We start from the raw sequence: 24,592 nt of genomic DNA on the forward strand, positions 1-24,592 counted from the left end.
TGCGTTAATGGGTTTCCAGCGTATTTCCTTCTGTTCTAATTTTGGATATCATAGCTTGATAAGGAATAAGTTTATTTTAACGTTTTACATACATACATATAGTCACGTCTATATCCCTTGCGGGGTAGACAGAGCCAACAGACTTGATAAACTGAAAGGCCACATTCAGCTGTTTCGCTTGATTCTATCGAATTGAGATTCAAATACTGATAGGTTGTTAACCCATCGCGTAAATGAAGAATCCCAAGTTAGTAAGCCTATCCCTTAGTCGCCTTTTACGCCATCCACGGAAAAGTAATGGAGTGATCCTAATCTTTTTTATATTTGTGCCGAGATATATAATATAATAATCCGTTTTTATTAAGCTATGGGTCGGAAAATTTTAAGACAAGAGAATAATTGACTGCAATATCAATGCATGGCAATGGCATTAAGATTGCATGTAGTTGCAAACTAGGAGAGGATTTGCCGAAATACCTACGGAATACCTCTTTCCCGGAGGGGTAGGCAGAGACTACCTCTTTCCACTTGCCACGATCTCTGCATACTTCCTTCGCTTCATCCACATTCATAACTCTCTTCATGCAAGCTCGGCGGTTCGGGTACTTTTGACCTGACCCTTTACCAGGACGTCCTTAATTTGATCAAGATACGTGAGATACAATAACGCCTTTTTCTAGATTTACAATATTGTATAAATCACATACATGTAATTGGATGTAAATTATTTCTCAGCTCTATGGGAGAGATTAATTAATTGCAAAACATGTTTCAAAACAATATTTCAATTAATTGTCCTGACATTTTTCATTATCAGAGGAAAGCAAGCAATTAGCAAAGATTGAAAGTCCCGATAAAACCCAGGAGAAGAATGTTTGTAGGGTGACCATAAAAAAAAGATTTATTTTTATTGTATTGCTATACTAGCTGTGCCCGTGGAATAGTTATTTTGGGCATCATTGAAGCCCTCAATATACATATATATAACATCACATCATACATAAAATCACGCCTCTTTCCCGGAGAGGTAGGCAGAGACTACCTCTTTTCACTTGCCACGATCTCTGCATACTTCCTTCGCTTCATCCACATTCATAACTCTCTTCATGCAAGCTCGGCGGTTTCGAGTACTCTTGACCTGACCCTTTACCAAGACGTCCTTAATTTGATCAAGATACGTTCGTCTAGGTCTTCCCACTTCGACCTTTCCCTCCACACTTTCCTTGTATATCTGCTTGGTCAACCTGCTTTCATTCAATATATATATATATATATAGGTATATTTAATTTTTCTTGAGAAATTTACACTTTAAAATAAGATCCTTCAAGCAATCGCTTCTTTATTATAATAACTTTACATTTTGGAAATTTTCTGTTGGTTCAATGAAAATAACATTTTCTCCAGACTTTCATTTAACGTCATGATTCTGTTTTCAAATTTTAGTTAATCGTCTTTTCCCAGAACAACTCTCTCAAAACAATCGAATTTCATTTTTTGTCCGTCGAGCTCAGGATGTGTGGTAACAAAATACAGTGGAATTTTTCTTCAGTAATTACATTAAGGGTAGAATGTACGTTCTTAGGAAAGCAATTTCCGATCGATCGTATCTCTTAATAAATTGACGTAACGGACAAAAGAAGACTTAGAACAATAACTTGGTTTGGTTATTATTTTATACTAGCCCTTGCTCGCGACTTCGTCCGCCTTAAATCTCTATAAATTTTACTTATTATTTATTTCATTTTAACGTTAAAATTGTCCATAAAATCAAAGAAATAAACTTATTTTCTACAGAAAAATAAAACACTGTTATTAATACATATGCGACTGTAAATGGCATATGAAGCTAGTACAAATATTATTTACTAGAGGCCGCCCGCGACTTCGTCCGCATGGAAACCCTATCAATCCCGCGGGAACTCTGGGATAAAAAGTAGCCTATGTGTTATTCTGGGTCTTCAGCTACCTACATAACAAATTTCATGGTAATCGGTTCAGTAGTTTTTGCGTGAAAGAGTAACAAACATCCATACATCCATACAAACTTTCGCCTTTATAATAGTAGTAGGAAGTAGGATTTAAACTTTATTGTACAAAATACAAATGTATAGCAAATATCCGTGAAATATGTGAATAAAACGAAAAGGTCATATTTTACTCCTATGAAAAAGGTCAGGTCAAGAGTACCCGAAACCGCCGAGCTTGCGTGAAGAGAGCTATGAATGTAGATGAAGCGAAGAAAGTATGCAGTGATCGTGGCAAGTGGAAAGATGTAGTCTCCGGGAAAAAAGGTGTGATTTTATGTATGTATATATGAAAAGAAATATCTTCAATCAAAACCGCAAATGTCCTCCAAGTGGAAAAAAGACAAGATATCAAAGTCATGGCTTCTTGTATATAGGAATTCCAATTTTCCTTATATTTCGTTCTTTATAGCGCAGTGGTACAATGCGTGGTCACGAATTAAGGGCTCAGGTCAATGAGGAAAATTATATTTTGATGGCATAGAAACTGACCTACGATGTGATTTTAAGAATTTCTGTCAATCTGTCTGTGTTTATTCTCACATCACTTGTATGTATTTGGCTTGGTTTAACTTAAAAATTGATATAAAAATTCATCTTGGTGTCTGAAAATAAGACACAGTTCCAATTTTGTTATCTTTCAATAAATTGTAAGTTGTGAAATACCAAAATCCATCGAGCATCACTTTTTTGCAGGTATACAAGGTCTCTGTAATAAAAAGTCAAATTAATTTAACGTCAAAGTAATCATACGAAATGCCAATTAAGAAAATATGTTCGGTTTAAAAGTACAATTCAATCGAAGTAACATTAAAATGTCATTACTTACAATGTAATATAATTGAACACCAATTCTCTGTATGAAATGACGTACAGTTAAGGTGCAATTTTGTTGCTTTCGACTTGTCGATGAATATCTATTAAATAGCATGTTTGCTTTAGAAAATAAGTAAAGTTAAAGGTAGTTAAAGGTATAAAAAAGAAGAGTTTGACGTCCCATAGTTAGATGCTCAGCTGTCATGTTCTTGGAACAGACCATTTCCCTCTATATAACCGTCACTTTTTGCGTTCTTGTATTCGAGTTTACCAGTTCACAATATATAATTTAAATACATCGCTTCATTCTTCAGATATAAACATCAACTAGGTAGTTTCCCTAATCTGTAGCAACTACACGCACATAAGGAAACTAACTGGTAAATGTTTATAACTTCAAATGAAGCGACTTGAATCTTTAATCTTATATTGTACCTGGATGACATCAATGCTCGATTTTTTCCATCCACTTTTCTCTCCAAGACCGAATGCAGCATAACCAGATATATATTTCAGTTTAAAAATACCCAGTCAGCTTGCGTAACATGCATAACACAGTGACTTGCCACTTTTTACTGAATTATCTATTTTCTTTATTGTTTGCCGGTTGACTGGAAGAGATCCCTTCATGGGATAAGTCCGCCATTGCAAGTGATTTGTTTCTTTTATAACTATGTATTTACTATTTTCTTGTTACTGTGTAAATAAAGATATTACAAACAAACAAACAATGCTTATTTCAAACTTAATCCCATGAAGGGTCATGGGATAAGTCCGCCATTGCAAGTGATTTGTTTCTTTTATAACTATGTATTTACTATTTTCTTGTTACTGTGTAAATAAAGATATTACAAACAAACAAACAATGCTTATTTCAAACATAACGTGGTCATGAAACCGCAGCTTAAAACCAGGAGTAAACTCAAAAAAAAAAAAAAAAACAAATGAGGAACGTGTAATTATGTAAAAGAACACATACAAAAAGCTCTTACCAACATCTAAAAATAGCCGTTACCTTGTCACAAAGGTTAAGATTGGCTCTCATAAATTTTTTGCATGTTAAATATAGCTACAGCTTAAGTATCAAGTTAAAAATAGTCTGACCTTGATTGGTTCACCTCGACTCGCGTTTTAGGTTTTTGTCTTGTGTATTTGAATAAGGAAGTATATTATCTTCTTCAGCATTATTTTTTTCGACTCCTAAATCTAAATTCATACTGTCCATCGATACTTTAATTTAAAAAAAATAAAAAAGTAATTGTGTTTTATGTTACTTTAAGTTTTCTTCATTCAAATCGCAATTTAATAATTACTCTACTAAATAACATGTTGCCTTAAATCCAATTTTTTTTGGTACCCAGTCTTTCAGTTTCCTGTTTTATATACTTACTTACCTATTTATAGAAAATACTGTGCTACAAAGTATAAAGTTTGCAGTATAATAATAATGTTACCCTCGTAATACAATTCCTGAGAATCCAATCAATACGCCCTGTGTTGTATATTGTTTTTACATCAAATTTCCGCTGTAAGCTTTTATTATGTTTACTCATAATACAAATTTAGAAAAATATTGTTATGATGAAGAATATGAAGCATATTTGTTATGAACATGCGGGGGAAACGACAATATAAATTTTCTATGACATTAAAACTTCGTCCAATGATGGTCAAGTGTAATTTATTTATTTTTTTATTTATTTAAATTTTATAAACGTAAAATGTACAACAGGTGGACTTAATGTCACAAGGCAATCAATGTGGTCAATAATATGTTAAAAATTATTTTGTATAAGTACCTTTAAAACTTTTCTGTTTTTCTATTTTGCATATAAATTCTAGGGTTGCACTTAGATAGGTTTTCCCAAGTTGCCACGCGAACAGATTTTTTACTGCAGAAATTTTCATCGCGGGAAAAGGCTTCTTACTCGTAATAAATAAGATTCAATGGTTATTCACCTTTCAAAGTTCATATTCCTAGGAGCATTTAAGTTCAAATCGGCCAGAATTGGCAGTTCGCCAGTGACCGCCCAACCGTGACTGTTATCCGCAAACGGTACCGCTGACTTCTAAAAAAATACTGGACACGTTACAATAAATAAATAAAAAAAGTTCAATTAGGGCGCAACATACATACATACATATGGTTACGTCTATATCCCTTGCGGGGTAGATAGAGCCAACAGTCTTGAAAAGACTGAATGGCCAAGTTCAGCTATTTGGCTTAATGATAGAATTGAGATTCAAATAGTGACAGGTTGCTTATCCAACGCCTAAAAAAGAATCCCAAGTTTGAAAACATTTTTGTAAGTATATTTTGAGCATAATCAAAAAATCATAATCGTAAAACTGCTTATAAACATCTCTCCTTCATCTATTGTATGTTCTTGCCAGGGCAGTCTCAGGCATGTTGCTCAGAGGCGCGCAGCAATGTTTAACTTATTTTGAACCGATGCTTGGCGAGTATAAATAATAATAGTAAATATTTTTTGAACAAAATAATCATTTCAGTTAGTTTTTCTTTTGATATCTATGGCACGATATAAAGTATGTAGGTACACCTATCTGATAGTTATAAATCAAACTACAAAACAAGTCAATGACACTTCAGACAAAATTAGATCAAGTTTTTTTTTTATTAAACCAGTTCAAACGCGATGATCTCTATATTTTGAATTCATTTCTCAAGTTTATGGAAACTTTATTATGACGTTATAGATTGAGAAGGTAATTTAATATTATAGATGTGATACTACTATTAACTTAGCTCCGCAGTAATGAATTTTCGCCTTTGATCGTGGGTTAGAAATAAAGCAGTTTCTGATATGAAATTCCTTATTTAAAATTATGGAATTCAAAATGAGAATCTGTGAAAAGTAACTTACGGGCATTAACATAGTACCCAATGTCCGACAGACCACCAATGATCGACACATAAAAAGTAAAATAAAAAAAGGATATACTAATGTTGTGTATTTGAACGTAAACGAAGCATAGGTTATACACAAGGTTCATCCAGCTCTCATTGCAAGTGTCACTTTCTACATTCGGTTATTTTGATAAAAAATGGTGGAGCTTTAAATATCGACCGGCAGAAGTTTTTAAAGGAAAGCCAGTTTTATTAGTGAAATCACTAAGGAGGTGAGTAAGGTTTATTGCTCATAACTTTTTTCGGTTTAAAGCTACCATTTGAAAATTTTAGGCTGGGTGCACGATTAATGGACCGTTAAATATTGGGTGTCCATAAATAGAACATGTCGATTTAGACTAGATCTCGATTATTGGAACATGTCGAAAACCGGTTGTCGGTAATTGGATTTCTGCAGTCGAATATAAGGCCAAAAATACCATATTTCTATATTGGTATATCTTGTAAATTTTTATATCACATTCATTTCTACTTTAATATATCATGCAAAATACCCTAAAATTTTACTGAAAACTTCAAAATATGATAAAATAATAAAAATAAAACAAATATTGTAAAAATACTAGAGTTCGTGCGTTAAAGTGTCGATGATTGGGTGTTTTACCGTAATTAATTTTAACTTTGATCTCTGAATTATTACTAGCCTAATCCAAAACCTCACCCGCTCGTGGGTAAGGTTTGAACTAAAAATTAAAAAATGATACTGGCAGAAACTCTTTACTTTTTTAAACTGTATTTGTTTATGCCTTTTTTATACTTTTTAAGCTTATAAACCAAAGAGTAAATTTACTGAGCTGATGAAAAAACATACATATGATCACGTTTTTATCTCTGACGGGCAAGATAGTGTCGACAATCTTAAAAAAAGAAAGGCCCATTCAGCTGTGTAGCTTAATGATGACATTGAGATTCAAACAATGACAGGTTGCTAACCCATCGCTTTAAAAAACCGTTATAAGAAAGTTTATTATTAGATTGATTAGATATTATTGTTGTTGACAGTTGGTCGTTTGCCTTAAAAAAATGTAATTCAAGAAAAAAAAAGAGTCACTTAATATTCTATATTTAAATAATTTGTGTACGATGGAAAAGTTTGAATTACTAGAATAAATATTCTATTGTATTCAATTCTAACAACTGTTTAAACTGTGCTACGAATGTTAAATAACATACTTATAAATAGAAATTGGTATATGTAAAGAACATTAATGAAACTTAAAAAGGTGTTTGTTAGTGCCGTGTGGTTTTCGGCACTTTAATAGGACCACTCCCCCTTGGTTGTCGTAAATGGCGACTAAGGGATAGGCTTTAAATTTCATTCTCCTTATACGCGATAAGCTAGCAAACTGTCACTAAATGAATCTCAGTTCTATCATTAATCCTAACAACTAAAAGTGGCATGCCAGTCTTTCAAGACTACTGGCTCTGTCTACCCCGCAAGGGATATAGACGAGATTTTATGGGTGGATGGATGGGTGGATATCCCCAAAAGTTATCAAACAACAAAGAAACAAACAATAACAAGATATAACGTTATTAATTTAGGATGTAACCCGACAACCAAAGTTAGGCACTAACACCAAACTTAGTTGTTCACTGTGTGACGTAGCCCTAACTCCTACATATGTTGCTCTTTGGAGAGCTTCCAAGTTGAGATATAGGATTAATTAAATTCTATATGTATGTAGCGGAAACCTTAGTTCGAGCTCAACTGCCTCAAAAGGAAGATCTTCCGCCAGGCTATATGCTATGCCTGGGGAACCGCGCGACAGACGATGTGTCGGAGGTTATATTTATGCACCAATCCGTAAAACTTTGCTTGCGCGATTTAGACTATTCGCTATTTTTGATTCATAGCGTCATGTGATTGTTTGTTGTGCGTTCTGGTGAAGAGATGTCGCCATATATGTATGTATATATGTGCCATATGATATGTAGTTTTAGAATTTATTATTTTTAAAAGAAACTATTCAAAGTATGGTTACATACACTAAAGATAAGGACCACTTCATATCTTTTCCATGTACGTCGTAAAAGGCGACTAAGGGATATCCCTAGCGGGGTAGACAGAGCCAACAGTTTTGAAAAGATTGAAAGGCCACGTACAGCTGTTTGGCTTAATGATACAATTGAGATTTAAATAGCAGGTTGCAGCCCATCGCGTAAAAGATGAATCCCAATTTTATGAGCCTATCTCTTAGTCGCCTTTTACGTCATCAATGGGAAAGAGATGGAGTAGTCCTATCTTTTTTTATTGGTGCCGTGAACCACACAGCAGATTGTGATAGTTACACCTTGTATAGGTATCAAGAACTAAAACATTTCCGCCATTGGATTACATAACCGTATAACTAACGAAATGACAGACGAACTACCATTCTATTTGCGTAAAACGTATGCGCATAATATTCGTTCACTGAATTGTCAATGTTCAATTCGAATTAAAACCATTATCAGTATATGGATCACTGTTTCATAAATATTGTCTAGTCTAGTACCATGCCGTGTGGTTCCCAGCACTGATAGAAAAAAGAATAGGACTACTCCATCTCTTTACCATGGATGAAGTAAAAGTCGACTCAGGGATAGGCTTATTAACTTGGAATTCTTCTTTAAGGCGACGGGTTAGCTAACTGTCACTATATGAATCTCAACGCTATAATTAAGGTAGCTGCCAAACAAAAAGGTCCTTTGATACGAACAAAATACTGAGGTATGACGTCACAATTAAGTATGAACTAAGCATTGGGAGATACTAGCTCTTTAGGATTCAGTTAAGCCTTTATTACTTTTGGAAATTTCCACGGTGTCAAATCACGGTCAAAAGATGCTCAATGTTGATAAAAACAAAAAATAATAATCAACGCTTAAAATAAGTACCTAATTACAATCAAGAACGCAATTGAAAACGTCATTAAGTCTCATAATATGACCACATTTATTATACCAAGAATTGAGTAGGTATGAATTATGCAGTACTTTTTTTTTTCAGAAAACGATTCGCTTGTCATTGCCGTGACTTCACTTGTCCAAAAATAACTTGAGATTCGGTCGTTGGCTATTTTTATAACACGTTTTGGACACAGTAGGTGTTCAAGTCGCTTTTTTGTATGCCATTTTGGTAGCTGACATAGTCATTGTCTAGTTCCTTGCCACATCTGGTAGCTTATGGAGATCTGTGGACGATAACCATATTTTTTGTCGGTCGGTCGATTCTATTTTTAAACTACGCATAATTTGTTCCGTAGACTTTGGTATTGTTAGTACCTACTACATACATAATAATAATGATATTAAGTATACAAATTGTTTTTAACAAATCGCTTCATGTCATTTCAGAAATACATGTTTTTTTGTATGATTGGTACTTAGTACGGATTTAGAGCGTCTGTGGTCCAACGGTTAAGGTGCCCGAATACTTAATAATTCGTGTGGAGGTACCGGCTCAAATCATGAACCAATGACTTTTTGAGTTATATACATTGAAACCTGCACATTCAGGCAGTTGGATGGGTAATATATATAATTATATATATAATTATTTATCCAATACGAATTAGGTTCCCCTGCAAAGATTGCAGAGGTCAGTTAGGAATCGCTTCGTGTTAAAACCTGACTCACCTAATCCAGGATCCATTTATAAATTTAATGATTCATACTTCTTACCACCGTAATATACCTTTAAATTTAATAACAAAGCAATTTACATGCATTTATATAATGAATATATTATATTAGTATTAAATATCTTGTGATTTTTTGATTGTGATACCACTTTATTCAGCTTCAAACCTTATAACTAAATAACACCGTTTTCTATGTTGATATAACGGACATACTCTTCACTTCCCCGTAAGGGATAAAGCCGTAAAAAATTTTTAACCCTAAAGATACAGTTAAACTTATGAACATTATATTTTTTTTATACAAATCAATGTTATTTTATATATACTTATGCTCGCCAATGGTTATATTAGAGTGCATTAAGTTCAAACATCAATAATCTTTATACAAACTTCAACCTTGATCATTGTCTTTATTTATTTACTTAAATGGTAAAAAGGTTTAAATGATATGTAATTCAAATGCGTACACATTTCAAACATAATAAAGTGCAAAATCGCTTGACACCTCGACGGTAAGACTAGACTTACCGTCGTAAACACAGTGCTATTCTAAATTGGGGTTATAAAGTTCAAGTTCAAGAACTTCGTTCTGCGATGCTTAAGTACAGTCGTTGACGAAATTGAATCAACGTCATCTATTCTTATTTATTAATATTAACACTAATCATATACACTTTTCATGCTTACATTTTAAATAATTGCAGAAAGCTGGCAGATTTTAATTAAATTTGGAGTTGCTTTTTATGAGCGATTATTTACCTTACCATATATGGTATTGCTGAACGAGGTCAAATACAGGCTACAATAACCCTCAGGCACAGGAAATACTAGAATCTTGGTTCAACTGCAAGCAAAAATATACTATTTTTTGGTCATATGGAGATTTTATTCTGTTTTGCTTCGCACGGGTATGTAGCATTTATAGATTTAAACCTTTATCAGAAAACCCCTTTTTCCAACATTTCAAACTGGAATGAAATCCGTCGAATAAGATACATACAGACAGACAAAATAGGGACATTATTTTAAAATTTAAATTTGTCACTGACTAAAAAAATTAGTGATTGTATTTGATTATATTTTTATTGACGTCAAAATATAACACACAACACCAACACAAGACAAATAAAAATACAGTGCAACACTTTTGTTAGTGGTCATACCACTAGAGGACATTAGACGAAAAGAGACAATAGAACATTAAATGTACTTACTTAAAGTAGATTACGGTTTGGGGACAGGTTTAAGGGGAAATACCAGATACCTTTGAAACTGCAGTGGTTGAGGTATTAACTGGGAGGTAGCCGGTTCAAATTCTACTCTGTAAATTTCCACTGTTGAAGAAGCCGCAAAAGTGTGGTTTGATCTAGGTTTCTTATAAATCTTCGCTTTGGAAGCAGAAGTAGCTTTGACATAATTTTTTTTTATTTCTAGTTTTATATCCGCGCACACACGTCTTGTCTTACGGGGTAGACGAAGGCAGAACCTTTAAAACAACGCAGGTTGCTAGTCTTTAAAATTAAATTTTTGATTGTCTGGTATCTTGAATGTTTATCTGTTTAAAACATATTTTCTTAGAGTAAATTATAAATTGCCACAGGTCCAAAGTCCCGAAGAAAGGCTGGTAAATAAAAAGGGAATTCGCTCCAATCTTCATTATATTCCAAACATGAACCAGTGTTGATAAAATCTAGTTCAAATGCAAGTTGCGTATAAGAATACCTACAGTGTGCACTGCATAATAAATATTTTGCAATATAATTATTGTCATGAATGTAAAGTGTATGAAATGGATACAAGTCTACATATTCCTGCCGTTATTTATTTATTTAAAACTTTATTGAGCTTCTAAGGTACAATAGATGGACTTTATGCTTATAGCATTCTCCACCAGTCACTACACAAGAAATTTTCACGTTAAACTAAAACTTTAATGTATTTTTTTTTTTGAAAAAATTGCCGTTTTACATAAAAATTTGATTCACTCTCATCGTATAGTACATTAGCGGAAATGACCATTAAACAATCGCGGAAATTCTATATTTAGTACATTTGTTGAGCAAATGTATCATACGAGTAACATAAACATAGTTCACAATATCCGCATTAATCAATTAGTGTTAAGGTCAGCGATCGAATAATGTTTGTTTCTACTATAAATAAAAAGATTAGGTACTATAAATAAATGTAAATCATTATTAGATAGATTCAAAGTTTAAAGCTACTTTAGACTAATAATAAAAAAAAGCGAGTCCAGAAATCGTAATTCATGCTATCATCTGAATAAATTACCTTTTTTATTGCAAGAAAATTATTCAATATAGAAAATGAAATATTTGTGTACTGCAGTAAGTTAAAAGGTCAGGGTCATCGATGAAATATAATGACGATAATAGAAGCAATAATTAAAAAAAAACAAATATATATAAAAACCTTTATTTGGTTTTATAAATAAGTATACCACAATTTTTTTCGTTTTATATAATGTATTATGAGTATGGATATCTTTACTCCAATATCACTTGAACATGTTTTGAAACTAGCTCAGTCTGTGTAAAATTATGTTTCGTAGGTATATATTTATTTACTCATCCCGGAAAAAAGCAAAAACCCCACGGGATTTGCGATAAACTATAACAATACGCAAGCGCAGTCGGCAGTCAACCTATTTCATAAACAAAACACGTTATTATTTTTAGTTTTTACGACATCATAATTAAATGTATTAAAATAGCGATTACGTCTGATGGCCTTCAGTGCAAAACAGCTGTTAATACATCACTCAATATCCGGCTCATGCCTGATTGACAAATCATCATTACCCAGGCGTTTTCCTCGCTTGCATTCTGTCTTGCGAATACTCGGATCTACATGTGTCAGACAAATGTATCTTATATATAAAATTCTCGTGTCACAATGTTTGTTTCCGTACTCCTCCGAAACGGCTTTACCGATTTTAACCAAATTTTGCATGCATATTCAGTAGGTCTGAGAATCGGCTAACATCTATTTTTCATACCCCTAAGTGTTAAGGGTTGTCCACACTTGATATTTTTTTTTTTTACCTAGAAATTACTTAAAAATTATTTATATGGCAAAAAAACGTTTGCCGGGACAGCTAGTCTATCAATAAAAAACTCTTTTACCCAGTACGGGTAAGCAGAGACAACATCTCTCTACTCATCACGATCATTGCATACTTGTTTCGCTTCATCCACATTCATCAATATTCTCGATTTAGGGTACGCTATTGTCTAGCAACCTTTCACCAGAACGTTTAGGGAACGTTTGTTTAGGTCTTTATCTTCCCATGTACTAATTTAACTACGTTATACTTCCCTTTATATTTGTTTGACCTGATCACCAGGTGAAGCTGAATTTAGTTGCCTGAATGCGCAGATATCCCTTACGATTTGTTCTCCCATAGAGCATCGGTTATTGTACAATTGATGAAGACATAAAGATATTAGATGATAAACGTAGAAATGATTAGATGAACACATCTAGGTATGTACTTATAATTTGATGTTACACAACTAATTTCACGGTCAGAAAAGTAGCAATGGACGCTAAATGGATTAAGACACTAAGCAAAATTACAAGAGCTGCAAATGTATTATTAACGAAATTAGTAAGTACAAAATGGTCAGAACAGTTTGAAGTTATCTTTGTTTCACAATCAAATGCTTTCCAGGACCATGACTAGCGCACTTTGACGGACAACTTAAACAAAAAATGTTTTCCAACATCGATGATCAATATTAATCATTTATTTTTAACTGTATTCATTGTCACTGTTACATGTCTAAAAATTACATTTGTTTAATAGGTATTTCTTTTGATATAAAAACTACAACACATTGCGATATAATTTTTTGTATTAAATAAATGATAAAATAATAATTATTCATGCATAAATATACTGCGTCAATATTGTTGCATAAATTGAATATTCAGTTATACTTTAGGTATGCACATTTTTATAAGATTACCACAATAAACGTAAACTAAATTATGGTGTATTAATAAAGTTCCAACGAAATATGTCTATAAATAGAAAACTATTCTAATGTTTACCAATGACGATCATCGCTGTCGTGATGAATACCCCAATAAATCAACAAAACTGTTTACAGGTAATAAACAAAGTGTTGTGATGTAACCTTACAATGGAAATCTGCTAAAGTAAAATGACAAAGGAGATCGTTCATGCGACTCTCCCGTCATATTCAACAAAAAAGACTATAGACCCAATTAATAAAAGCAATGGAACAAGAACAAGCATCGACAGAAGAAGAATCAAAAACATTGGAAACATCCAAAATGTCATCAACAAACCAAGTGAAGCTATGGACAATGCTCAAACACACGCGGTTAAAAGAACTCTTAATAGTAGAAAATTAATTAAATTACCAATGTTATTTTCATTCCTTGTTTTCTATATATGTGTTATAAATGTGATAATTATGTGTGATGTTAGTGATAGTGAAGTAAATTTAAAGACTTTCAAAGAAATAAAAAGTACTCATGCGTCGCAGGCGTATTTAAGAGAGAGAAATAAACATGGACACAAACGTGACATGCACAATAAAAATATTCGTAGCGGTCTCGCTTCCCAAAGAATAGAAGATGACGATATAAAAACTGATAAATACTCAAGTTCAGATGCCCAGGAACTCAGTAAAGTCTACAACTATTTTAAAAATAAAGACGAAATGGTTAATTCAACTGAGTACCCCCATCGCTACAAATTACCTAGATATGTATACGATGACATACACGCTGTGGGCTATCCTCACGATTTGGCAGTTAATGCATACTACGTGAAAAAGACAAATTTTAATCTGAGACCGGAAAAACATCGGTTCAATGAAAAGATTGTGAAATTAGGTGTTCTTTTGCCTGCGGATCCTGGTCAAGTGTTTTCCCTTGTGAAAGTTTTGCCAATATTGGAGATGGCTGTACCTGCTATGACCAAACCAGATGGTCCTCTGCCGGGATGGAAAATCTTAGTGGATTATCGTGATACTGGCTGTTCCTCGGTGGAAGGACCATTGGCTGCTTTCGAATTCTACATCAACGGATCTGCGGGTAAATTGTATCATTATTATTTTAACCAAATTTTTAACACTTTATCTTATCCAGAGAGTGTTTACTGAAATTATATAAGAAAATTTACTTTGTGCGTGATCTATTTTTGTTTGTTAGTGCTTGGTTGACAGTCTGGGACAGTTTGGGTATACCATCACCTGCAGTATGCAATACCTAACACACTTCTTTTTTTTCGTCACTGCTTGATAAAAAACAATACTATAATACAATTTCACGATTCCTAGACTAAAACCAATACCCATTTTCAGATGCCTTTATCGGCCCTGGTTGCGAATACGTCATCGCACCTGTGGCGAGATACGCCGGGCCCTGGGGTATCCCCGTTATAACCGCGGGGGCCCAGGCCGAAGCCTTCAGCTACAAGAGCGGCAGTTACGTCACTCTGACCAGAATGATGGGGAGCTACATCCAGGCTGGTGTTGCAATCAGAAAAGTATTCGAGGTGAGGATTGTTCGATGTTGAATCTTGTTTCGTGACGTCGTTTCTTTCAACATGGTCCTTAGAGACTACTTTCGGACATTTGTTTTTTTAATGCCGTGTGGTTCCCCGCTCTTTAATAGAATAGGACCACTCCATCTCTTACCCGTAGATGTCATAAATGACGACTAAGGGAATGGCTAATAAACTAGGTAGTCTTCTTGTATACGATGGGCTGGCAACCTGTCACTATTTGAATTTAAACTCCATCACTAAACCAAGCTAAACGTGACCTTTCAGTCTTGAAGACTGTTGGCTCTGTCTACCCCGCAAGGGGTACAGACGTGTATGTAATGTATGTTATCTTAAAAGATAGAAACAATGACACTGACTGCCTGAATGATTGATATACCTATCAACACTCGCCCCAAATTGCATGGTTCAAAGATTTGAAATCTGGCCTGTAGGTTTTTTTTTACAAAATATGGTACGGGACCGCTAAGAGTTTCACGCGGGCAGCAGCGATTGTTGTGGTCATACTTTATCAAAGCATGTGAACATGGTCGATAAATCATTGCGTATTTTGTACATTTTATTTTTAACAGTGGCGTGTGGTTTCCGGGGTCAATAAAAAAAAAATGAATAGGACAACTATAACTATAGGGATAGATTATAAACTTGTGATTATTCTTTAAGGCGATGGGCTAGTAACCTGTCACTTTTAAATCTCAATTTTATCATTAAGTCAAATAGCTGAACGTGGCCTATAAGTCTTCTCAAGATTGTTGGCTCTGTTTACCCGGCAAGGGAAATAGGTATATAAGGGACGTGATTATATGTCTGTATGTGCGTAAAAAAATTTCCTCCTTGAGGCACTATCCTCATGTATACCCCGTAAGGATATTATTAAGACGTGATTATATGTATGTATGTATTTATCCTTTTAACTTGAGCGAATGCAACAATAACTGCGTCTTCATTTGCACAATCCTCAAACCGCCCCATAAATACAAATTATTTTTCAAGTTTTTCTTGTTCCACCTGTAATATTTCCATAAATCTACAATGCATGCAAAGTAGAAATCACGTTGGCGCTGTTATTCAAATACCTATACTTATAAACACATTGATATTGTAATGCTTATTCTAAAAACAATTGCGCGTGAATTATACAGGCAACATTTAAATGTAATTGAAAGATAATCGTAGCACGTGTTCGGAATTAAACGAAAATGGAGGAATGCAAATTAAAATAAAAATTCCTTTGGCGTCTCGTTTTGGCAGGCGACAGCGCAGCGGAGGTGTTAAATTTGGATGCGGTAGGCCTTTTTTGGAATGTATACATACTTGACAGAAAAACAGTTCAACGGAAATAAATTTTATCAAACAAATAAACAATTGTGTGGGTCCCATGTAGTACCCGGCGCCAAAAGAAGAAAGAATAGGACCACTTTTCCATGGATGTCGTTAGAGCCGGCTAAGGAATAGACTGATTCTTCTTTTAGGCGATGGGCTGGCAAACTGTCACTATTTGAATGTTAAATCTATCATTAAGCCAAATAGCTGAACGTGGCCTATATGTCTTCAAGACTTTTGGCTCTGTGTACACGGCAAGTTATATGTATGTATAAGGGACATGATTATATGTCTGTATGTGCAAAAAAAAATTACCTCATTACTAAGGGTGATGCCCTAGTTGCGGGATGATCTTGGACCGGACAGTTTCCCGCCACTTGTTTCACCTGGGCTGAGTCAAAAGCACCATGAAGTTTTGTGTCCTAGGTTCGTATCTGGCCCGTCCACCTTATTAGGCTACGGCCGTGTGGTTAGCCATCAACTTTTCCCATGATCATGAGCTGCTCGAGGTAGTTTCTTTCCTGGCGATGAGACTAAACAACCCAAGCACTCTTTGGGGGCAGATAGAAGAGAGCCGGGTATTGATATTTCGTGTAAAATACGCATTATATATTAATTACTACACCTGGATTAAGGTTACACTTCCAGTTGCCTGAATGCAGAGAATACCTCACGATGTTTTCTCTCACCGTAAGAGCATCGGTTAGTAATCTTATTTATGTACCTACGAACCTTAGGAAAGAGTTTTCGTTATCGGTATCTTAAAATAAATACTTTGTGGAAACATATAGTTTATGCTTATAATATTTAAAAAAAAGTAAGTATTAATAACATATCAAATAAAATAAATTATGAATGTCTCATTCAAAGAAAAGAAATATAAATAAATATATTTCTAAATTAATTTACTACATAAACAGCCGTAAACTCTTAAGATACAAATCTACGATTTTATTTCCCAAAGTAGTTCAAAAAATGCATATAGACTGCATCATTAGTAGTTAAATTTTATATATTTAAGAATGATGGATGATGGACTCGAAAGATAGGCATCATGTGAAAAATAGCTTTATTTTTGTGAATTTTGACAAGAATAGAGACTTTAAAAATACTTAGATATATTTAAATCACGGCTCATTCCCGGAGGGGTAGGCAGAGACCACATCTTTCCATTTGCCACGATCCCTGTATACTTAGCTCTTTCGCTTCATCCACATTCATAACTCTCTACATGCAAGCTCGTCGGTTTCGGGTACTGACATTTTGCCAGAGATTGTCAAATATTACAATTTAATTTAAAAAGGTAAAATATCCCTTGACTAAAAATAGAAATTTTTCAAAAATGTTCACGGGAATAATGCTTTAGGCAATACCAAGTATGATTTCCATAATCCATGATCAAAAGAGCCTCCCCCTATAATACTTCTCGATAGCAAACGTGATGTGGTTGCGAAGTATTAACTTATACCGATTGGAGTCCGCCATTCATGCCGATCAAAATACGTAAAAACTGATCTTTATGGTCTAAACGTCTGGTTTGGGGATATTAGGTGATCTTTAAATTTCGCTTTTATGTTTTCGAAGTAGTAAAGAAAAGGCTTTCTTTTAGATTTTTTATCGCCTTCAAAAAAGGTAGTTCTCAGTTGACCTGTCTTGATGTATTCAAATTATTTGTCCGCAGTTATCACGCGTTTCGCTGAACCGATTAAGATACAATTTAAAGAAAAGTATTTGTTACACTAAGGAGATGGTTTTGGAAATTTAACCGATTTCGAAATTGGAGGCGGTTCTCTTTTTATAACCATACATTCATACATTACATATAATCACGTCTATATCCCTTGCGGCGTAGACAGAGCCAATAGTCTTGTAAAGACTGATAATCCACGTTCAGCTGTTTGGCTCATCAAGCATCAAGCATCTCAAATTTATAAGCCTATCCCTTAGTCGCTTTTTACGACATCCAAGGGAAGGGAGACGGAGTAGTCCTAGTCTCTTTTTTTTATTAGTGCCGGGAACCACACGGCACATTTTTTATATACTTTGACCCCAAACGGCTAAGATACAGATTGACGTTAAAGTCTATTCCATATGATTACTTTATACAACCTACTTTATAGCGTCTAACCTTGATCACGACACAATATCATCACATGACGTAATTTACTTGGATGACTCTTAGAAACCACACATCGTTCATAGGGAACTATAGCATATTTTTAATAAAAGGCGATGAGTAAGCACGAGTGAGCCTATTCATGTTTTAATGTATCAATGCCAAATAATGAAATATTGCTGAAAGCGATTTAGACGGATAACGACATTGGACAAACTCTATAGTACTCGTAAGCTGTTATCTTACTGACTTTTATCCCCGGGAAAGAGTCCAGGGTGCCGTGTGGTTCCCGGCACCAGTGCAAAAAAGAAAAGGACCACTTCCTCCTTTCCTATGGATGTCATAAAAGGCGACTAAGGGATAGGCTTACAAACTTGGGATTCTTTTTTTAGGCGATGGGCTAGCAACCTGTAGCTATTTGAATCTCAATTCTATCATTAAGTCAAATAGCTGAGCGTGGCGTATCAGTCTTTTCAAGACTGTTGACTCGGTCTACCCAACAAGGGATATAGACGTGACCATATGTATGTAAAGAGTGCAGGGTCCGCCATAACTGTCGCGACTTCAATGACGTCACATACCATCAGCCAATCACAGTGACAATACGACGCGCTCAACCAATAACAGTGAAATGTCTATGACGACATCTAAAACGTCGCGCGCCACCGAGCCTATCACAGCGCGTATGCTAAATCGCGCAAGGAAACATACATATAATCACGTCTATATCCTTTGCGGGGTAGACAGAGCCAATAGGCTTGAAACGATTGATTGACCACGTTCCGTTGTTTGGCTTAATGACATAATTGAGACTCAGATAGTGACAGGTTGCTAGCCCATCGCCTAAAAAAAGAATTCCAAGTTTATAAGCCTATCCTTTAGTCGCCTTTTAAGACATCCACGGGAAAGAGATTTAGTGGTCCTATTCTTTTTCTATTGGTGCTGGGAACTACACGGCAGAATGGGTAGTTAAAGATAAAAACATATACAAGTGCAGACAGCGTCAAGAAATTTTGTTTTATACTATGTCTTAGACATATATGTATGTATGTTTTAGACATATCCAAAAAGTAACTTAGGTACATTATATTATTACACGTTTATCCTAAAGCGACAACCCTTAAACTAAATAGTTTTGATACATGAATTAAATGCTTCGCTTCTGAGTCTCAAAGGAAAATCAACATAATGTTAGGGCGTTGATAATTAAATTAGGCAAATTCGAAGCTCTATTTATAAATGAATTTATTTCATGTGGTTGACGGCAGAGTGGGTACCCTTCTAACAATATTAAATTAGAATAGATTTTTTTCAAAATTGTTTAAAATTAATTGACTGACATGTCAGTATCATAAAATCCCCCCCAAAAAATTAACAATATAAAGTAAATAAATAATAATACTAGCTTTCTCCTGCAGTTCCGCTTGCATGAAAAGTATGCCCTTCTCCGTAGGGTAGACAGAGCCAACAGTCTTGAAAAGACTGCATGGCCACGTTCTGCTATTTGGCTTAACAATAGAATTGAGATTCAACTAGGGACAGGTTGCTTGCATATCGCCTAAAAAAGAATCCCAAGTTTCTAAGCATATTCCTTAGTCGCCTTTTACGACGTCCATGGGAAAGAGATGGGAGTGGTCCTATTATTCTTTTTTGTATTGGTGCCGGGAAGTATGGTTCCCGGCGGTACGGCAAAAGAGGCATGTAATTATCTAATAATGACATAATGATCTGATTATGTCAACACATAATGATTTTTTACTGTTGTTTTTCCTATAATATTGAATTTTCACCAACCATTTCAGCAACAAACACTCGTTAAATTATTCGTAAAATTTTTATGATCAGAAACATAAAATGGGGTTTTTGATGTTCTTACGGTTACTAAAAACTACATACTACCTATTTATAACTGTCATACAAACATATAATAACGTCTTTATCCCATGCGGTGTAGACCGAGCCACGTTGCCACGTTTAGCTTGCAAATAACTTAATTTATATGTTATGTTTATTACTGAATCATGGAATTCCTTCAAAGAAATATGTATGACACGATAAAGTCATGCCGTGTCAATAAAAGTTTGTGCCGTGTGGTTCTCGGCACACTTAGTAGATACAGTATTATTGCTTCTTTTCCGGATCTCTGCATACTTCCTTCGCTTCAGCCATCCATCATAACTCTCTTCATGCAAGCTCGGCGGTTTTGGGTACTCTTGACCTGACCCTTTACCAGGACGTCCTTAATTTGATCAAGATACGTTCGTCAGGTCTTCCCACTCCGACCTTTCCCTCCACACTCTCCTTGTATATCTGCTTAGTCAACTTGTTTTCATTCATCCTCTCCACATGACCGAACCATCTCAACATACCCTTTTCTATTCCTGTAACTACATCTTCTTTCACATCACAACATTCCCTTATCACGCTGTTCCTTATCCTGTCACTCAATTTCACACCCAACATACTCCTTAACGCTCTCATTTCCACTGCATTTATTCTGCTTTCGTGCTTCTTTTGCCATATCTAACTTTCACTCTCACCTCATCTCATACATTAATGTCGGGATCAACAGAAATATGTATGGAAATAATAGTTACAAATAATTTTTTTTTGCCATTTCGACTTTTCGATAAACAGAAACTTTAACACGCAAAAAACTTTAACAGTCAAGGTGCCTTGTCCAGCATTATCTTTTTTTAGAGTGAAGCGGCTAGCAACCTATCACTATTTGAATTACAATTCCATCATTAAGCTCTATTTTTTTTAGAGTGAAGCGGCTAGCAACCTATCACTATATGAATTTCAATTCCCTCAGTAAGCCCTATTTTTAGTGTGATGCAGCTAATAACCTATCACTATTTGAATTCCCAATCCACCACTAATTCCATACAGTTGAACGTGGCCTATCAGTCCCTTCAAGGCTATTAACTCTGCCTACCCATATCGTACAAGCATGTTCCTGTTTGAGGTTCCACACACCCCCGTAAGGTATAAAGACGTGCATGTATGTAATTTTGACATACATATACATACATATGGTCACGTCTATGTCCCTTGCGGGGTAGACAGAGCCAACAGTCTTGAAAAGACTGAATGGCCACGTTCAGCTATTTAGCTTAATGATAGAATTGAGATTAAAATAGTGACAGGTTGCTAGCCCATCGCCTAAAAGAGGAAAGCCAAGTTTTTAAGCCTATCCCTTAGTCGCCTTTTACGACATCCATGGGAAAGAGATGTAGTGGTCCTATTCTTTTTGTATTGGTGCCGGAAACCACACGGCACTGCCGGGAATCACACGACATGTAAATTTTCCTTTTCATAAATCAAGTTATCCCTTGTTTCAGGAGTTCAACTGGCGAAAACTGGGAATGCTGTACCACAATAACGACCCTACCACCGGACAAGGGAACAGTCCATGTTTCCTTACATTAAGCGCCATATTTACAGTGCTGAAGAAGAAGGAATCCAGTGCAACGATTCCTAACATACCGTTTGACGAAAGAAATACTACTACCGCGTCTTTGAAACAGTTGTTGAGGAAACTATCCTTGAATACTAGAAGTAAGTGGGGAAAAACTTTAGAAGACATGTGCCTATGTCGCGTGGCACGCGTAAAGGCGCGAAAAACTATCGCTGTTTCGCTTTTTATTAAGACGTGAAACGAGACAGCGATAGTTTTTTGCGTGCCATGCTACGGGGCTGGTATTTTATTTAGGATTTTAGAAAAAAATTATGTCATTTGACTTAAATGTGTAAATTATTCATAAAAAACAGTCCTTATAAACAGAGTTACTCAATCAGGGCAAAGGAAAATTAAACTTCAAAATTTGTTCTACTAGTTTTTTCATAACTCTTATATTTGTAATGCCTTTTTTATATACCTTCGAATGAAATGAATTCATTTTCAAAATAGAATACAAATCATTATTTATCAACAAAACCATATTACCTATTAACATATAGCCGTAAATATTGTGTAATTTATGACTAAATATAATATTGTTTTCTTAATACATACTTATCCATCTTCTTCTTCTTCAGCTTATATTCACCCAGTGCTGGTCATATGCCTCTCCAATATCTTCGCACCTAGCTATCAAAGGTTTTTCTGGACCATGTTATCCCTGCATGGTTATTTGACCATCTATATATACTATCTATATAATTATACGTAATATAAAATATAATGAACTTAAAGACTTTTTTTTTAATATAATTCAGTTGTATTCAAATTAATATTTAAATAACTAAGCTCATAATTAATGATTACACATGAAACTTTCCACAATTTTGCACATTTACAAAACAATCTATTTTGAGCAACAGAACAAGGTAACATTACGATATGCGCATAATTAATTACAAAACTATACATTTCCACGACCCAAAAATATGATTTTCAGAATATCTGTCTGTATTTTTGTATTCGTATAACGCAAAACCTTTTGCTCCGATTTGGATACGGTTTTCTCTGATGTGTTAAGCTTGATCGAACTTAAAAACTGGTATATATAACAATTTCTCCTCTCAGCTTTAATGTGTTGAGATTGTCAGCGAACGAAGTAGCGGGCAACAGCTAGTAATCAATAACGTAAAAGTCTTGCTTCGGAAAAGCGAGGTTCTATTGAGCGACACTCTCAATATTGAAGGTCTGATCGTGTATGCATTGCCTTGCTAGGCTTTCATGCCGGTCATATTAAATGGTAGTACAAAATCTAGTGTGAATTTCGAAATACCATTTTGACGTGGATCCTGTAGCTAAAATTTACTTGTATTTTTTTTTCATCTTTTGAGCTGTTCTGTTATAAAAGAAGGTATCAGAATATCACAATTCAATAAATAATGAAAAAAAAATATTGAATACATACTTTACAGATCATTTAGCCAAAGACGTTTTATTAACAAGCACAAGTAAAAATAGTATTCCTTTTATATAAACATATCTATCATTCGGAAACATGATTTTTAGTGTAACCTCTAGTCAGTCGGCTGCCACTTTAATTATTTTTTTACATTATGTTGAACTTGGTGTCAAATTATTATTGGATATATCCGGGTCCAACTTGGACCTATTATTTAAAAATAAGGAAATATTACATAATCATTACTATGATTGAAACTTATATATTTCTATTTCACATTTAACTATGCTTGCGAATTCAGAGTCGCCTGCAGAGAAACATGATCCCCTTTTAAACAAACCAAAAACAATGAATTTTTTTGCTAGCGCCTGTACGTATTAAGATTTTGTACATAGTTATTGACATTGTATCTAGACGGTGATAAAAACATAAACAATATTTGACAAGCGATTGTCGCGTCTCGAAGTGAGTGTAAATATTTAACGACACGATGACAGAAAGGGCGCGAGAATAAACAAGCCTTAGGTATTAGCTTTTAAGAGGAAACACCATGCACAATTTCTAGTCAGTAACATACTAGTTGCGCACCAGGGCTTGCGTGGGGATTTCGAGACAAAATAAATTATAAGTACTACCCGACCAGGGTACCAAGTTTTTGCTTTAGTTACTTAGATTGAAAATCGAGATAGGTGAGGAGGTAGGAGAGAGAATGGAAAAACATATTTCTGTTAATTGCTTAAACATAAGTAATGATTGAAAAATTCTTTCTTTGGTTAAATTTTGTCCAGGCATTGCCTCTTAATCTTTCTGAAGAAATACATGTAAACTTTCGGCGAGACTGGGGTTGAATACCAAATTCTTCGTTAATATTTTCTTTTACAAAAAGGTTTAAACACTTCGTAAACTTCTTTTCAAGTTTCTCTTGAATGTTAATGCACTGAAAAATAATGCTTTTTAGAATTGTAACGTTTGGCAAATTGATGTAAGGTATGCTAAATAACTGGCATGAATAAAAATTTTTTTGATTGTTGTTTGATTTTGAGATTTGAGAGAGAGCGAGAGAGACAAATATAACTTCATTTTATTTCATTTGTATATACTTACTAAGTTTGGTTTCCTAAATATAATCTTCTATAAATCCTAACTTATTTATTATAAATGAAAGTAAATTTATTTGTTTATTACCTCTTCACGGGTTATCTACTAAATTAATATTCTTGAAATATCACGTATTATGAGTCTGGAGCTAGTTTTCCTATAATCTTCGTCGTAATACATGCAAATCCGGGGCGTAAAATTAGTCACTACAAATTAATCCTTACGCCCATTTGT

General features: G+C 34.5%; 1 protein-coding gene across 6 annotated transcripts in view; it reads left to right on the forward strand.

Moving 5' to 3' along the window:
• Positions 1-24,592, forward strand: part of LOC106134440 (atrial natriuretic peptide receptor 1) — a 192,675-nt gene that overhangs the window by 118,724 nt on the left and 49,359 nt on the right. For 3 of the 6 annotated variants that reach the window (XM_060950029.1, XM_060950030.1, XM_013334503.2), the window contains exons 2-4: positions 13,533-14,487; positions 14,757-14,950; positions 21,743-21,959. The exons of the other annotated variants lie outside the window; for them this stretch is intronic. In XM_060950029.1, coding sequence (XP_060806012.1) covers positions 13,587-14,487; positions 14,757-14,950; positions 21,743-21,959 — 1,312 coding nt within the window. In that variant the 5' untranslated portion in view covers positions 13,533-13,586. The remainder of the gene's footprint in view (positions 1-13,532; positions 14,488-14,756; positions 14,951-21,742; positions 21,960-24,592) is intronic. 6 annotated transcript variants of the gene reach the window in all.

The sequence above is a fragment of the Amyelois transitella genome, chromosome 20, assembly GCF_032362555.1.
Source record: "Amyelois transitella isolate CPQ chromosome 20, ilAmyTran1.1, whole genome shotgun sequence".
Classification (NCBI taxonomy): Eukaryota; Metazoa; Arthropoda; class Insecta; order Lepidoptera; family Pyralidae; genus Amyelois; species Amyelois transitella.